This window comes from Pongo abelii, chromosome X (genome assembly GCF_028885655.2).
Source record: "Pongo abelii isolate AG06213 chromosome X, NHGRI_mPonAbe1-v2.0_pri, whole genome shotgun sequence".
NCBI lineage: Eukaryota > Metazoa > Chordata > Mammalia > Primates > Hominidae > Pongo > Pongo abelii.
In genome coordinates, this window is record NC_072008.2 from 83,087,415 (window position 1) to 83,105,740 (window position 18,326).

The following is an 18,326-nucleotide window of genomic DNA, read 5'->3' on the forward strand; positions in this document are numbered from 1 at the left end:
GGGTGAGAATAGAATGTTGAGGAACGGATCAGATGTCTACATTGTTGAATGCAAGAAGTGGGGCAGCAGCAGTGGAGAGACGGGACAATTAGATAAATGTCTATTCTTTATCAAGGGCCTACTTTATGGCAGACATTGTGCTAGTGCTTTTATTCTAACTTTTATCAGTTACACATGATCATAATTTGAAAAGTCAAGGCTTATAACAAAAAAGCCCCAGCCCATTCCTCCCATTCAAGATTCCCACTCTCCAGAGGTGACCACTTTCAACTCTTGAGTTTTTCACGTATATACCTCCATGTTTCTAAGTAATATGGTTATATTGTTCACTTCTTTTTTTTTATTTTTTAAAGAAATCTATTTCATACCATGGAGGAAGGCTCTGTTCCACATATATTTCCACTTCTTCATTCTCTCAGTATAGTTTTGTCACAATTATAGATTAGATCAAAAGTCTACATAACTAATACAGCTGAGCTATGTAGTATGCTATGATTAAATTTACTTATGTAACTTTTATTGTCTTTGGTGTTAACAGTGTTTCAAAAAATTTTTTTTCTGTGCCTACCCATCAGTGATTCATTCCCAAATCTTCTAGAAGCATAAGTGTCTCAATATATTAAAACATACTGAATAATCCTTGTTAGAGTTATCCCTGCAGGAGTCCTTGGTGCTTCTTTTCCAATTTGTACTTGATGCCCTCCAGGCAAGGTGTACAGCTAGCTGTTGCTCTGGTATTTCCTATAACCTTCTTGGGGATTCCTTTTACCTCCTGTGTTAGACTCCTGTTTTCTGGATTCCCTCTGTTCCCTCTTTCTTGGTCTACTTTTTGTAGAACACAAGGCTCTACTAGCTTCCTGAGAAAGGGTGCCTGGGAGGCAAAATCTCTAAGACTTTGTAAGTCTGAAAATGTCTTTATTCGACCCTTATACTTGATTCCTAGTTCGGCTATATATAGAATTTTAGCCTGAGTGTCACTTTTTGAGACTTGAAGCCACTGTTTCGTTGTCACTATTGAGAATCTAATGGCCATTCGGATTCTTTCATCTTTATAATTTTACCTTCCTATTTCTTTCCTGTCCTTTTAATGGAGTTTTGGGAGAGAGCAGAGGTAAACATGATTTGAAAAAGCCATGTCTAACCAGAAATTCTGTGCTGGCAAGATATGTATTTCAACTTTAGGGACAAAGAAATAAACTTTTGGACAGGACCACAGAGCTAGTAAGTAACAGCAGGGATTCAAGTCCAGGTTTGTCTGGTTCCAGTGGCTGATGCTTTTCCAATGTGCCTCTGTTCCTGACATGATGCTTCTAGGCTATAGCTGCTTCTAGACTCTATCCCTGACATGATGCTTCTAGACTATTTTGTTTAACCCTGGATAGAATGGCAAAAGAAAATTTTGGTGGTTGCTCTAAACAAAACAAACTTGAAAGCTCAAGTTTTTTTCTTCATTTGTATTTTAGTTAATACTGTACCCATATTTGTAGTTAATTTTAAATTGTACCATGTTTCTGCATACCTCTGTGGGTACTCAGGAATTCTAGTCCAATTTTTGTGACTTTTTCCTACTGATTACCTTTCCTCCAACGTTTTAAAAATTATTTCAGATGGAACTGAAGGAAGCATAAACTCCCATAAACCCAGCACATAGACTCTACAATTGCCAACATTATCTATCCAACAATCTCTGACTGTACCTTTTAAGTACTTTCTACTGGACTGTTTCCAGGATCACCCCCCATTTATTTGGGTTGTTAACCTAAAGAATGAATGGAGGAATCTCCAGTCATAAATAACTTGTCAATTAGGCAAATATTTGAGTTCCTTCTATGTGCTTAAAGACGTGATAGAGGGAATATAAGAGCATTTATGTTCTGAAGGAATTTTTAACCTAACCAAAGAAGATAGTAGATAACTTGTGTGCATATAAGCTAGAACAGTATAAGGGGCCAGGCATGGTGGCTTACGCCTGTAATCCCAGGACTTTGGGAGGCCGAGGCTGGCAGATCACCTGTCAGGAGTTTGGGACCAGCCTGGCCAACACTGTGAAACCCCGTTTCTACCAAAAATACAAAAATTAGCCAGGCATGGTGGCGGGTGCCACTGTAGTCCCAGCTATTCAGAAGGCTGAGGCAGGAGAATCACTTGAACCCAGGAGGTGGATGTTGCAGTGAGCTGAGATCACGCTACTGCACTCCTGCCTGGGCGACAGAGAGAGACTCTGCCTCCAAACAAAAACCCCACAAAACAGTATAAGGATGTGCTTTCTAATTTGGAATTATGAATTATTGGTAAAATATTGCAAAGGTGTATGCTTTAAGTTGTAAATTCACCTTTAACCCTAGACTATATATGTGTTTATGTGCAGAAAAAAATAATTCGCATGTCGTAAGTGAACAATTTGGTTCTTTAGCTCAGTGTTTTCTGTTTTCTTTCCAAAATTTCCCTCTAGCACAGGGGTTAACACATGATCAAAAAGAAATATACAATGAAGACACCTTCATCAGTCCCCTACCAGTTTCCCTCCCCAGAAGCAACCTCTGGAAGACCAGTGTCTTTCAATCTAAGGCTATTTAATATACATAAAGAGGCCGGGCGCGGTGGCTCACGCCTGTAATCCCAACACTTTGGGAGGCCCAGGCGGGCGGGTCATGAGGTCAGGAGATCGAGACCATCCTGGCTAACACGGTGAAACCCCGTCTCTACTAAAAATACAAAAAATTAGCTGGGCGTGATGGCGGGCGCCTGTAGTCCCAGCTACTCGGGAGGCTGAGGCAGGAGAATAGCATGAACCTGGGAAGCGGAGCTCGCAGTGAGCCGAGATCGCGCCACTGCACTCCAGCCCAGGCAACAGAGTGAGACTCAAAGAGCATACCCATGTGTGTATATCTATCTATCTGTATATAAATATATTAAAATGTAAATGGTGGCATACCTGCTGTTCTGTAGTTGATTAGTGTTTTCTTTCCTGCCTCTTGAATATTCCGTCACCTTGGATCCCTTAGAACATAGTGTGCATCACATCTTCCATTCTCCCCCCGCCCCATGCTGGCTATATTCGTACTCAGATCATAGATGCTTGTTTGCTACCCATAAAAGGAAGAACTGGAGATAACAGTGTCCTCATCCCATTTACCATCAGCACATATTTTTTAAAAATTCTACCTAGAAGGTGAAGGACAACAGATTTAAACCCATATTCTTCTACTCATTTTCAATTTGCTTCACTATGATGGTGTCACATGCTGATTCTAGATAAAAGCAAGTGATTTTCTGATATATAACCATTAAACAAATCTTAATGGCTTTTGGCCATCAGAGTTACTGGGGTTTGTTCATCTCCCTTGAATCCTAAAAAATGAAAACACTGATAAGCTCAAATTTTTATTAACCTTGGAACAAATGTAATAATTCTTTATAGTCATATAGCATTTTACAATTTTGAAAGAATTTTCACATATACCAATTGAACCCTCACAACAGCCCTGTGAGGTAGGCAAGGTAGGTGTTACTTTCCTACTACTAGTGAGGAGAACAAGGCTAAAAGGTGAAGTAAGGTCACACAGTTGGTAAATGATGGAGCTAGGACTAGAACCTAGGCCTTCTGACTTGCTGCCTCCCTGAGAACATTCAAGTAATAATATCTTATGCTATATAATGAATATTTATCTCCTATGATGTTGGTCGGGTCTGTTTTTATACATTTTACCTGTTTTTATATTACCTTTCCTTAATACCGAAAAACACTAAAACTGATATGAGACATTTGAGACATTTCTTCTCTGTTACTGGACTTTCTTAGATATATCAAGCACTATCCTAAGATGAAACTTCTGTTTTGAGGATCCTTGGCTATAAATTCTAAATTATGATATGAACATTTATTTTACAAATTCTACAAAAGTATGTTGAACTTAAGAAAAAACAGGTGTGTTTATATTCTCAAAAGCTTTGCCATCTTTCCCAATATGACTTTAATATGTGTATAAATGGAAAACAGGGAAAGGTGTTCAGCAACATTACAGTATTATTGGGAAACCTATGCAGAGTGCACATAAATGCAAGTTACGTCACATTAATTTGTTTTCTTTGTTGGCCTTATAGAGGATGGAGAACCATTAGTGTCTTACTTTCAGGTTTGATCCTGTCCTATATGTGACATCCTCAGCAACAAGCTAAAATGATCTGAATTATACCAATAGCGGGGCTCAAGCAGCAGTGATCAAAACATAATATGTATATGGCAAAAAGGAACACTTGTTCTTCAGTGGTTTTGCCTAGGTCCAGTGTAATTACTTATCAAAACATGTTTTAAGCTACAGCATCTCTGTTAAATTTAGAAATGTGAAGCATGGAAGAGTTATCAACTTGGAATACAATACTAAAACTGAATATAACTGACCCAAAACTACCTGTCAAAAGCACAGTAAAGCTTAAACAGGTATAAAAACTAAGGGGTAAAACCCAACTGCTCTGACATAAGAGTGAAAAACAGCAAATGCAAACCATCAGGTTAAAGTGAATCACAAAACATTAGGCACGTAGAGCATGTTTTAAAAATAGGAAAATGACACTGAGCTGTATTACCAGGAATAATATTTTTAAAATTCCAGGTATGGCCTTTTACATTTAACAGCCATGGAGAGAAACAAGCCTATGGGGGAGGTGCAGAAAATGAATGGGATCTAGAAAGGGAGTTGAGTTTGGGAGTTAAGGAAGTCAAAGAAACAAATACATTCAAAATGGATTTAGAATCTCTAAATCCACCCTTTCCAAAAAATGTTTCCTATATTGAGAGATTTGGTAAAAATAAAAAAGCTAGTGACAGTAAATAACTATATTACCTTATAAAATAAAGTAGTATTTAAATGTAGATCAGAAATTATGCTGTTAAAGATAAACCTGCTGACTAGGCTGTAGAACCTGAAACTTAAGTGCTGCTATCAGTGATAGAAGGCAGAAAAGTGTCTCAAAAACAGAATTGCCATACTAGGACTCAACATTAACGAAACTATTAACAAACAAGTACTTAACTGTTTGTAATTGAAGCCTACTGAAAAACACATTTGTATGTTTACTGAAGAGATCTAACAGTTTTAACTGACGAAAAATACTGCAGCTACATTTCAGTCTTTTAAGGTAAAACAAGATCTAGAATATTCTAGTTCAGTATGCTGGGCTCAAAACCAACTTTCCTTTTGAAATGCATCTAGACTAGACTATATTCCTTACATAATATCATTGTCATCATCATCTTCATGTTTTCTCTTCAGTGGGTTTGCTTCATTGGCCGTGTTCTGTGACGACACCATGTTGGTGGTAATAAGAATATTTTTGGGCCCAATCATTGAAGGATTAATCAGAACATTTTGAACTGCAGTTGTTGCAGGAACTGTAAACAGAGAAGACCCCCCCCAAAACCAAGCTATGAATTACCCAGAATCCGAAACATATGATAAAAAGTATACAACAAAGCTGAATGTAATTCTAATACGAATTTCAATAGCATGAAGTGCAACTATATCATAGAAGAAACATAGGTACTTACACTGCAATGAGTTGAATTAAATTTTAAAAAATCTTTATTTTTAATTGGCAAATAATAATTGTGTATTTATTTTTAAATTATTATTTTTTTGAGACAGTGTCTCGCTCTGTCATCCAAGCTGGCATGATCTTGGCTCACTGCAACCTTCACCTCCTGAGTTCAAGTGATTCTCGTGCCTCAGGTTCCCAAGTAGCTGGGATTATAGGTGTGTGCCACCATACCTGGCTAATTTTTGTATTTTCAGTAGAGACGGGGTTTCACCACGTTGGCCAGGCTGGTCTCGAACTCCTGGCCTCAAGTGATCCTCCCGCCTCGGTCTCCCAAAGTGCTGGGATTACAGGTGTGAGCCATTGCACCTTGCCAATAATTGTGTATATTTATGGGATATAATGTGATGTTCTGATCTATGTATAGATAAAGATTAAATCAAACATATCTAGTACAAGGTTGAAGAAGTTCTGTTGTATTTTAACAACCTAGAATTTCAATTTAGTCATGGGAAACTGCACTGGATTCATCATGCAACATACTAAACAAAGGCCTATGTTCAAGGTCAGGAATCACTTCCCTAATAGGCCAGTATTTTACATAAGTTGCTTATTGTGTGCAGTTAGGTTTCAGAAGACATGAAATCTAGACATACACATTAGTAAACTGCTATGACAGAATTCTACTTATTCCAATCTGTGTGTGTGTGTGTGTATCCTATGAAGTAAAGGTACAATTTCATTTGAATTTACGTTTATGTTCTGGATTGCATACACATATTCATCACTAAGTTTTGTCGCTTTCTTGAGCTGTTACCTTAACTGCTTTTCCTTGAAGATGCCTTAGATTTGTGGAACCTAACTGTTTAGTTGACGGTGTTCTTTGAAAATCTGATGAACACACTGAATACTCTTTCCCTCCTCCCCAAAACGTTACATATATAGTAGCCCCCCCTTATCTGCAGTTTCAGCTACTTGTGGTCAACTGCGATCCAAAAATAGATGAGTACAGTACAGTAAGATACTTTGAGAGATCACCTCACATATACTTTATTACAGTATGTTGTTGTAATTGTTCTTTTTTAATTAATTGTTAATTTCTTGCCGTGCCTAATTTATAAATTAAACCTTATAATTTAGAAAGTTTATAAATTTAACTTTAAAGGTTGTAAATCTAACTGGGGGTCTTGGAACAATCCCTCAAGGATAAGGGGGGAGACTACTTTATGTAAAATTTCACAGAATTTTAGAGGGCTCATAGGTCCCTCTGAAGAACCCTCATTTGCAGCATTACTGCCACCTTCCTGTTGGGTATTAAAACAATTTACCTCTTGCTATAGGAATACAAACGGTTCTACAATTTCAAATTATTCACAAATTCTGTCCCCCACCCCCAATCACATTACCTGGTTTGACAGGTGTGGACTGAGAAGGTGGAATCTGCACCGTAAATCTTTGGCTTGTCACTGACATTGGAGTTGCAACTTTATTTGGGACAGACACCGTTTGTGGGGTTGCTGTAGTTACAATAAACAGACCATATTTGTTAGGTGACTTATACAGATTTATATTCTACTCAGCTTACCGCAAACTATCTTCAAAGCAAAGGAAACTAATAAAAGGTGAGGAAAAAGTCATTAGAAATAAGAGCAAAACAACCTTAAAAAAATTTACAAGCTTGTTTAGATGTTACAAAATTCAGTATAGAATAGTGGTAAAGAATGTAGGCTCTGTAGCCTACCTTCTTGAGATTGAATCCAGGCTCTCACCTACTAGCTGAGTGTCCTTGGGCAAGTTATTTGAATTTTTGTGCCTCAGTTTTCTCCTCTGTAAAATGGGGGATAATATCACCCATTTCATATAATTATTGTGAAAATTAAGTAAAAATAATCCCTGTAAAACTCTTCAAACAGCATCTGGTACATAGTAAGCACTGAGGTTTAGCTGGATGAAGACATAAAGATAAGAGTTTAACCTACCAGAATAAAGACCCAGGTTTTCTATTACCTTAGTTGGCACTTTTAATCTTGGTCACTTGCTGAGAATCAGAAGATGTCATCTATGCCCATGAAACTAAAGCAGAGATCAAATACACCCCTTGAGGTCTCCAGGTGGGCCCAGAAAATTTATTCCCTTTCTGTGTTCAGATACTTTTTAAGCAGAAAAATATCTTGGAGATAACCTAGTCTAAACCCCCAGTCATCTAAATTCTACCCATTATTCCAAGGTACAACTCTAAATACTACCCCGTTTTATAAAACTTTCCTTAATTTTCTCAGTTAAACGTCTTATATCCTGCCTCTGAAGTTCCCTTAACGTCATAGGAGTCATTATTATTATTATCTTATCTCACTGACTAGATTACAAGCCTTGGCTAACATTTTTCATCCTTGTGAGCACATGGCTCTTTTACCTTGCTCCTAATAGGTACTCAACAAATGTTTGCTTAATAAATGTATTTTGCAAGACTCGAAGACTTAATATATATACTGACATCATTGCTCTCTCAAAAAATACATTTATGGAAATGTATCCATTTCCAATTTTTCATTTGAGGATGCAGGCTTTCCAATACATCCCTTCCCCCCTTGGAATCAGCAGTCTACCCAGAGATAGAGTTGCTGAGGACACTACAATTATCATCATTTCTAGAGACAAAGGTGAAGAAAGTCTAAGGGAATAAAGCCCAAAGGTACCGAGAAATCCGGGTTTTACTGCTTTCTCTCCCAAACACAGAAGGTGAGACCTTCCTCTAAAATATCTCCATCCCTAGGTAAGTTTTCCCATGTATTAAGGATCAGTTCAAAGAATTTGGTGAAGCGTAATGAAGCAATGTAAGTATTTTATAAAGAAAAAAGAAAACTCACAGTAGGTGGATGTTTTCTTGGCCTAAGGATTGTTAATACATTTAAGTAGGTATGGAGTTCAGGCTTTAAAACTGAACACATTAGACTGTAGATGGAGCCTCCCCCAATTGAACAGAGTAAATACTCAGGTCTTAAGTCTATATAAATCATTTTAATTTTTTTTTTTTGAGACAGAGTCTTACACTCTGTCGCCCAAGCTGGAGTGCAGTGGCATGATCTTGGCTCACTGTAACCTCCGCATCTTGGGTTCAAGCAATTCTCATGCCTCAGCCTCTCGAGTAGCTGGGATTACAGGCACCCACCACCATGGCCGGCTAATTTTTGTATTTTTAGTAGAGACGGGGTTTCACCATGTTGGCCAGGCTGCTCTTGAACTCCTGACCTCAAGTGATAGGCCCGCCTTGGCCTCCCAAAGTGCTAGGATTACAGGTGTGAGCCACCGCACCTGGCCAACTCATTTTAATTTTTTTCAAGTTTAAAACTTTCATCTTTAAGCCTGGCGTGGTGGCTCACGCCTGTAATCCTAGCACTTTGGGAGGCTGAGGCAGGCAGATCACTTGAGGTCAGGAGTTCAAGACCAGTCTGGCCAACATGCTGAAATCCCGTCTTTACTGAAAAACAAAAACAAAAATTAGCCTGGTGTGGTGACGCACACCTGTAATCCCAGCTACTCGGGAGGCTGAGGCAGGAGAATTGCTTGAACCCAGGAGGCAGAGGTTGCAGTGAGCCAAGATTGTGCCATTGCACTCCAGCCTGGGTGACAGAGCGAGACTCTGTCTCAAAAAATAAAAAATAAAAACAAAAAAAAAACTTGCATCTTTAAAACTATCAGGCATTTTTTGGCAGTGCCCTGACTCTAGATTTTAACAATCTCTGAAGTATGTACAACAAATGTCTAGCTAGGAATAAAAATCACAACTGATAACTAAAATTGGTTAACCTGCCTAACACACGAAACTGATTACCAGCCTAGGGGTTTAAAAAAGCTGGTATTCATTTAAGTAATGTGAACCCACAGACAAACAGTATATGATGAAACTTTACAAAGATTATAATGCAGATTTCTGTCCACAAAGGTCACAGGTAGGTAATTAGACATGTACAACTAATACTATACCAAACTGGTTTTACAATGCCTGAAATGCAAATTTACATCCTGAGAATATGAAGAGAGGGTTTACACACCTCAGAAATCAAATGCTGCTTATACCTGAGCTATACGACAGCTACAGGACTCAAGTTATAAGCAATAAGAGCCAATAAATTAATACTGGTGAAAAGGGACTTTTCTGAAAATACTTTGATTACCAGACTATGCAAGAAACCCAGCAGGAACGTAGGAAAAAAAAAAAAAAAACAGGAACTCTAAGTCCATTATTTGTTTTCCTTATTATCTAAACAACGATATTAAAAAGAAACAAATAATGGTTTCTAAATACCATTCTCCACTAAAAGGAACCAGAGCTCTTTGGACAAGTGGATGATTCTAGGACCTGGGCAGAAAAATATAAAGATGAGTTTGGAACATCTTGTTGCATCAGAAAGCAAGAAATGATCACAGAATGATGCAGATATGTCAAAAGGACACAGGAAACAGCTTGAAGGGGCTCCCACTGACCAATCTAAAACAATCAGTACTATGTTTTAAAAAGGTTAGTATTAACAACAATTTTTTTCTTTGAGATCCTTAAGATTTTTGTACACCTTAATCTTCTTTCTACTGTATTCTCTTATCAATTTATTTCGAAATTTAAATTTCTAATAAGTAGTCTACTGCCATAAGTGTGTGTGGCACCTTATAGAAGGCGTAAAGTACATAGCTAAGAGTAAACTCCTGTTTTTGGTATCAGAGTTTATACCAACAACAATGGGGGCAATGTCCTATTTTATATTCATTTGAGATCAGACGTTCCTTGTGGCTTTCTCATTTTGAAATCCAGTAACATGTATGTTTATAGCTTTACTAGAGGATGAGTAAAATTATTAATAGTAACACATACACAAGAATTTCTGATTCACTTTTTGACTTGCATTATAGTTCAAAACCAAGTGCTGAGGCACTGCTTTACCAGCCAGAAATGCCATTGTCTCCTCTCACTTACCTATAGTAGGAGTAGTAGGTTTGCTACTAACGGCACCAACACTTAATCGTGGAACTAGTCTCCCTTGGTTAGGTCCCTAGGGGATTTAAAAAACAAATTAATGTTAAGATGTGACACCTAAATTTACCAGGAATGAAATTAGGATTGCTGATGTAAATGATTATGGATAATCCACGGCAAGAAAGTCCTGTTTTTGTTCTCTCAGTGTTCTAAATCCAACATTTAATCTGGGGTTTGCATAAACATATATACATGTCTTTATCTATATAAAAATAGATATGAATACGTATATAATCTTATGCAGTATTAAAGTTTAAGATAGCTGTTATCCCCATTCAAGTTAAGACTCTAACTACTTTGTGATTTTTAATCTTAACTGGTCAATTTCTTAACCCAAAAAAGAATAAAACTCTTATAGTGGAACTTCAGAAAAGGCAGCCTATTATGGGGAGAACTTTTTCAGTGGTGGGAGAGCTTTATGTCATATTTTAGAAAGCTGGCCTAATTCCTGATGGTATCATTTCCTCTGTTATTAGGCCTCACTAAAAAACTATGATATAGTGGAAAGAATGGGAGTTATGAAGCTTGGAATCAGTCCTAGCTTTGCTACTAACTTCATAAATGAGTTCAGGCCCTGCTTCCTGATGTGAAAAATGACTGTTGAGTTAGATGAACAATAAAGTTCCATCTAGCTCGAAAATTTTTTAAAATTAAAAAAATTCCAGTAAGTTATCTTAACCTTTAATCTACTATACTAGCTACAGGAATTTGCTTTTCACAAAGTCCCCTATCATATTCCACCTTTTAAAAAAAGAAAAGTTGACTAAAATTTCTTACCTTTTTAATTAAGGACTTCAGCCTATAGTTTGGAGCTGTTAAGCAGTATCTATCAGGTGGCAGTCTAGGTCCTGCATATGGCTTAATCAGTGGCAAAGGGGTTTGATTTTTCTGCCTTGCGATATCCAGTAAAAACTTAAAAAAAAAATCCTTATTAGAACTACAGTTTAAAAAATTATAAGTAAAAATAACTTCAAATCAAAGTTTGCTCACATCTCTTGGGGGAGGAGAGGTAAAAGATTGGTCAGCACGACACTGGATTGCCAGTCTCACATCATCTGCATCAACATTAGGTTTCTTAGCATGGCTCGAATAAATTTTTGCATCATCCAGAATTGTAGTCACATAACCTTTAAGAACAAAACAATCTTTTCTTAAACATATGAAGACAGCTTAATATTTATGGCTACTTGTCTTAATGATTTTAATAAGTAATTGTCCTGTCTATATGATCAGTTTTAAACAGGTATCACAGTGTGAATACTACTGTCCCATAGCTTGAGCTCCTTTAATTCTTTAGGCTGAATTCTGATACTAACTGTTAACATAATTTGGTTGAAAATGTTCTTACAAGGCTGGGCGTGGTGGCTCACGCCTGTAATCCCAGCACTTTGGGAGGCCGAGATGGGCGGATCACTTGAGTCAGTAGTTCGAGGCCAGCCTGGGCAATATGGCGAAACTCCCTTTCTACTAAAAACACAACACCTTGCCTGGCGTGGTGGCAAGTGCCTGTAGTCCCAGCTCGGGAGGCTGAGGCATGAGAATCGCTTGAACCCAGGAGGCGGAGGCCTCAGTGAGCCAAGATCGCGCCACTGCCTTCTAGCCTGGGCAACAGCGAGTCCCTGTCTCAAAAAAGAAAATAAAAGAAAATGTTCTTACAATAAAAATATCTTTTCAAGTTTACAAGTTAGGCAAGTTTTTGGTGTTTCATTAACTTACGGAAAGCAAATTCCAACATTTGATTTATAACCCTTGGTTCATACTCTGTGATTCCCATATCCTTCAGGATCTGTGCCATCACCTGTGGATTCAAATAAAAACACCAGATGCAGAATTTGGTACTGGAAATCAAGGCTGCACTGAAGGGTAGTATTTATATTTATGATACAAGGTTCCCCTTCTTTGGGCTCCAAAGTCCTACTCACCCTTGCCCTCCCAAGTGAGTCAGTGATCACACCAAATCGCATAGTACGCTTTTGCAGAAAACTTTTATTTTTATTTTTTGGCGGGGTTGGGGGCGGGGTGTGGGGCAAAGAGAAGACAGAAGTTGGCTTCCCCAGCAGAGGTAAGTATCTCCATCCAGCTGGTTGTCATTTTTGGCTGTGGCGGCGGGTTAAGCTAGCATCAGAATCCTGGACGCGGAGTCAGGGCTGGCAGATAGCTAGAGACGATGGGGAGACAGGGGCCCCAAGCCCAGGACACAAAGCTTGGCAGCCGTTCCGCAAGCTCCGCTGGACCGCGACCCTCTGGCAGGGCTTGGCCCAAGCGGCGAGATAGGGGCCCGGGGGCCAGGGCGCATCCCCATCACCCTCTCCTGACGGCCCTGACTAGACTGAAACGAGCGTGCGAGCCCCCCCTCAGGCCCTCAGCGTGGCCCTGCCTCGCAGGTCCCTGGCTGCACCTGGCTTCGCGCTCCGCTGCTCATCCTTCGCACTTACCAAGGCATCTCTCGGAGCGTTCTTGGGAGGCGCCATCTTGCCCGACTCCATGTTATCCAGCCACTCGTCATCCGCGGAGAGAGAGGAGACAGGCGAGCTCGCGGGCTCCTCGCTCAGGCTCCACCCCTGCAGGGAGCGGGAGGAGGGAAACGGAAGGCGGGGTTACGTGCCAGCCGCCAGGGGCGGGAGTTTCAGCAAGCCGCTGGCAAGGGGAAGAGACACGCTCGGGCGCCCGAGCTCAGGATTGGAAGAGGCAGGTAATCCTTCCCCGTGGAGCCTGCTGGGGGCTGAAAGAAGTAGAGGGGCCGAGAAGCTCGACTTCCCAGAGTTGTTTCCCGGCAAAGCGCACCAAGCGGGCCAACCTCACCTTTGCGGGGGTCCCTCCTCACACCTCCACGGCTACCACCTTTGCCCCTTTCGGCTTCCCGAAATTCCAGACCCAGTCGGTGTTAGGGCTGCTTGGTCCAACACAGTTGGACCCGTTACGTTTGAATGTCACATCAACAAGGAATACATTTTTAGTATAAGTATATCCCAGATTTGCACAGGCCATACTTATGCTACGAAATAATTGTTCTGACATTCATATTTAACCGGGTGTCCCGGATTTTTATTAGCTAAATCTGACAATCCTACCCAATAGCTTGCTCTCCCCACAGCAAGACTTTGGTCAGCCCTTGTCACACTCAAAGCCCTACCATGGCTGCCCATTTCACACTGATGAAAAACTAAAGCCTTCACTCGGCCCGTTAGAGACCCTCTAGTCTCTCTTGGCCCTGGAGCAGCTTCCTGTCTCCCCGCTGAGGCCAACACAGGACCCTTCCTTGCCTCCCAGTTACACCCTTCCCAGCCCCTCCTCCACAGAACAGCCCGAATGACTTTTCGTGAGAACCTACCATCCAGCCCCAGTGACTTTCAAAAAATGTGCATCAGTTAACTATTTCTGGCTTAAAATGTCGCAGATAACGCATTCTTACCCTCCACATCCACCAACGCCCTAGGATTCTCCATCTCAGGAACAGGAACCGTGACTCACCCAGGCCAGAAACGGAGCAGGCAGCCATGTTGGCGCTTTCCCTCACAATCCACACTCAATCTAGCAACAAGTCTTGTCCGGGTGACCTCCCAAAGTTCTATGCATGTCTCCACATCTCCATCCAGTGCTACTATGCTAACGAGTCCAAGCCAACATCCTTACTCACCAAGATTACAGAAATATGGTCCCCAAATAGAGTCTCCCCACATTCCTTACACAGCTAGACGGACCTTTCAGTCATAAATCCAATCATTATTTTCTTTAAAACCCTCCAGTGGCTCTCCTCACAAACACATACACAAATACATACTAATTTCCCAGGCTTAGCGGGCCCTTCAGTTTTGTGGCGCAGCTCACCTCATCAGACTCATCAGAATCAGCCGTCCACCTGGCCGCCATCTTGAAGTTTGGGCAGGAACCCCCACCTCCGCCCCAAGAACCATGTGTTCTCAATACATTGTTTCCAGTGAGAGCACGTGCTCCCACGCTGAGCTAGTGCCTTTCCCCACTCTTAACTGTGGCCAACCTCTGTGTAAAACTAGTAACAGTCCCTTGCTTTTGAATATTTGCAAGGTACATTTAAAAATAGGTGGGGACCAGGCATGGTGGCTCACGCCTGTAATCCCAGCACTTTGGGAGCGAGGCGGGCGGATCACTTAACATCAGGAGTTTGAGATCAGTTTGGCCAATGTGGTGAAACTCTGTCTCTACTAAAAATACAAAATTTAGCCGGGCATGGCAGCGCAGGCCTGTAGTCCCAGCTACTCAGGAGGCTGAGGCAGGAGAATCGCAGGAACCCAGGAGGTGGAGGTTGCAGTGAGTCGAGATTGCACCACTGCACTCCAGCCTGGGCGACAGAGCGAGACTCCATCTCAAAAAAAGAAATAAAATAAAATAAAAATACGTGGTATATTTGCAGGGTACAACATTTAAGACTACTTTAAAATACCCTAGTAAAAGAAAACCTCTCTCACCTGTTCCGGCCACTGATGTCACTTTCACAGAAGGCACCATTGTTTATCAGTTTCTATTCTGTGCAATTTACAAATAGTATCTTGTTTATATATTTTTCCTCCCACTAGAATGGTACTATAGTCTTAGGGTGGCCAACTTCAGAGAGCCAACCCAGGAGATAGATGTGCTAGATGAAGAAAACCCATAACATAAATAATTGTCCATATGTATCATTACTTAAGAATAAGTGTTCACTTGAAATTATATGTTTTTTATGTATTATTTTCTGTTACGTAAGTGCTATTTAAACAAAACACTAGGACTAAACAGTGGCCATTAGTAGTAATTAATAGTAGGATAAGTTAAATAATATGTGTGAGAAAAATCTAACAATATTTTTCATTATATTTCTGTCCTCTGTACAATTTAACTCTTGCACATTTAAATTTTGTACGTCATATTGTGTATTCTTTATATACAGAAATATAAGACTTTTAAAAGGAATGTAAATATAAGACAAACAGCTATCTATATATATTTTTAATTTTTAATTTTTCTGTGTATATAGTAAGTGTATATATTTATGGGTACATGAAATGTTTTGATGCATGCATGCAACGTGAAATCATCATATCATGGAAAATAGGGTATCCATCTCTTCAAGCATTTATCCTTTGTGTTACAAGCAATCCAATTGCACTCTTAGTTATTTTAAAATTTACAATTAAGTTATTATTGACTATAGTCACCCTGTTGTGCTAGCAAATACCAGGTTTTATTCATCATTTCTATTTTGTTGTACACATAAACCTACCTGCATCTCCACCCTCCCACTATCCTTTCCAGCCTCTGGTAACCATCTTTCTACTCTCTGTGTCCATGAGTTCAATTGTTTTGAGTTTTGGATCCCACAAATAAGTGAAAACATGTGATGTTTGTATTTCTGTCCTTGGCTTATTTCACTTACCATAATGACTTTCGGTTCCATCCATGTGGTTGCAAATAACAGGATCTCATTCTTTTTTATGGCTGAATAGTACTCCATTGCGTATAAGTACCACATTAAAAAATTTTTTAATTTTATGTTCAGTGGTATATGTGCAGGTTTGTTATATAGGTAAACTTGTGTCACAGTGGTTTGTTATACAGATTATTTTGCCACCCTAGTACCGAATAGTTATTTTTCCTAATCCTCTCCCTCCTCTTAGCCTCCAACCTTAGGTAGGCCCCAGTGTCTGTTGTTCCCCTCTTTGTGTCCATGAGTTCTCATCATTTACCTCCCACTTATGAGTGAGAACATGGGGTATTTGGTTTTCCGTTCCTGCATTAGTTTGCCAAGGATAATGGCCTTCAGCTCCATCTATGTTCCCAGAAGACCTGATCTTGTTCATTTGTATGGCTGCATAGTATTCTACGGTGTATATGTACCACATTTTCTTTATCCAATCTGTCCATTGATGGGCATTTAGGTTGATTCCATGTCTTTACTGTTGTGCATAGTGCTGCAATGAACATTCACATGCATGTATGTGTGTGTGTGTATATATATATATATATATTTAGATGGAGTCTTGCTCTGTTGCCCAGGCTGGAGTGTAGTGATGTGATGTGATCTCGGTTCATTGTAACCTCTGCCTCCCAGGTTCAAGTGATTTCCGGCTAATTTACGATTTTTTTAGTAGAGGCAGGGTTTCATCATGTTGGCCAGGCTGGTCTTGAACTTCTGACCTCAAGTGTTCCACCTGCCTTGGCCTCCCAAAGTGGTAGGATTACAGGCATCCACTACACCTGGCCTGCATTTGTCTTTATGGTAGATAATTTATATTCCTTTGGGTATATACCCAGTTATGCGATTGCTGGGTAAAATGGTAGTTCTGTTTTTAGCTCTTTGAGGAATCGCCACACTGCTTTCCAGAATGGTTGAACTAATTTATACTCCCTCCAACAGTATATAAGCGTTTCCTTTTCTCTGCAACCTTGCCAACACCTGTTATTTTTTGACTTCTTTTTATTTGAGACTGGGTCTCACTCTGTCACCCTGGATGGACTACAGAGGCACGCTCACAGCTCAGTGCTGCTTCGACCTCCTGGGCTCAAGCGATCCTCCCACCTCAGCCTCCTTAGTAGCTGGGACTATAGGTGTGTGCCACCATGCCCAGCTAATTTTGGTACTTTTTGTAGAGGTGGGGTTTTGCCATGTTGCCCAGGCTCATCTCTAACTCCTGGGCTCAAGCGATCTGCCCATTTCAGCTTCCCAAAGTGCTAGGATTACAGAAATAAGCCACTGTGCCTGGCCTGACTTTTTAATAATAGCCATTCTGACTGGTGTGAAATGGTATCTCATTGTGGCTTTGATTTGCACTTCTCTAATGATCAGTGATATTGAGCTTTTTTCATATACATATTGGCCACATGTATGTCTTCGTTTGAAAAGTATCCGTTTATATCCTTTGCCCACCTATTGATGGGGTTGTTTTTTTCTTGTAAATTTGTTTAAGTTGTTTAGAGATGCTGGATATTAGACCTTTGTCAGATGCGTAGTTTACAAATATTTTCTCCCATTCTGTAGGTTGTCTGTTTACTCTGATAATACTTTCTTTTGCAATGCAGAAGCTCTCAAGTTTAATTAGATCCCATTTGTCAGTTTTTGCTTTTGTTGCAATTGCTTTTGGTATCTTTATTATAAATCTTTGCTCATTCCTATGTCCAGAATGGTATTGCCTGGGTTGTCTTCCAGGATTTTTATAGTTTCGAGTTTTACATTTAAGTCTTTAATCCATCTTGCATTGATTTTGTATATGGTATAAGAAAGGGGTCCAGTTTCAATCTTTTGTCTATGGCTAGCCAGATATCCCAGCACCATTTATTGAATAGGGAGTCCTTTCCCCATTGCTTGTTTTTGTCAGCTTTGTTGAAGATTAGATGGTTGTAGGTGTATGACCTTATTTCTGGGTTCCCTATTTTGTTCCATTGGTCTATGTGTCTGTTTTTGTATCAGCACTGTGCTATTTTGATTACTGTAGTCCTGTAGTATAGTTTGAAGTCAGGTAACGTGATGCCTCCAGCTTTGTTCTCTTTGCTTAGGGTTGCCTGGGCTATTTGGGCTCTTTTTTTTTTTTTTTTGGTTCCAGATGAATTTTAAAATAGTTTTTTTGGCCAGGCATTGTGGCTCATGCCTGTGATCCCAGCACTTTGGGAGGCCGAGGCGGGTGGATCACCTGAGGTCAGGAGTTCAAAACCAGCCTGGCCAACATGGCGAAATCCACTATTAGTAGAGATTTTTAGTCTCTACTAAAAATACAAAAATTAGCCGGGTGCGGTGGTGGGTGCCTGTAAT

At 40.0% G+C, this 18,326-nt stretch overlaps 1 protein-coding gene across 1 annotated transcript; it reads right to left on the minus strand.

Annotated features, from left to right (window-relative positions):
• Nucleotides 1-3,387: 3,387 nt before the first annotated feature.
• Nucleotides 3,388-13,065, minus strand: TAF9B (TATA-box binding protein associated factor 9b). The gene is given in 7 exon segments (NM_001132822.1): nucleotides 3,388-5,392; nucleotides 6,942-7,052; nucleotides 10,505-10,580; nucleotides 11,342-11,476; nucleotides 11,555-11,691; nucleotides 12,281-12,362; nucleotides 13,000-13,065. Coding segments are annotated over 7 exon segments (756 nt in total). The 5' UTR covers nucleotides 13,051-13,065; the 3' UTR covers nucleotides 3,388-5,228.
• Between the last annotated feature and the right edge of the window lie 5,261 nt (nucleotides 13,066-18,326).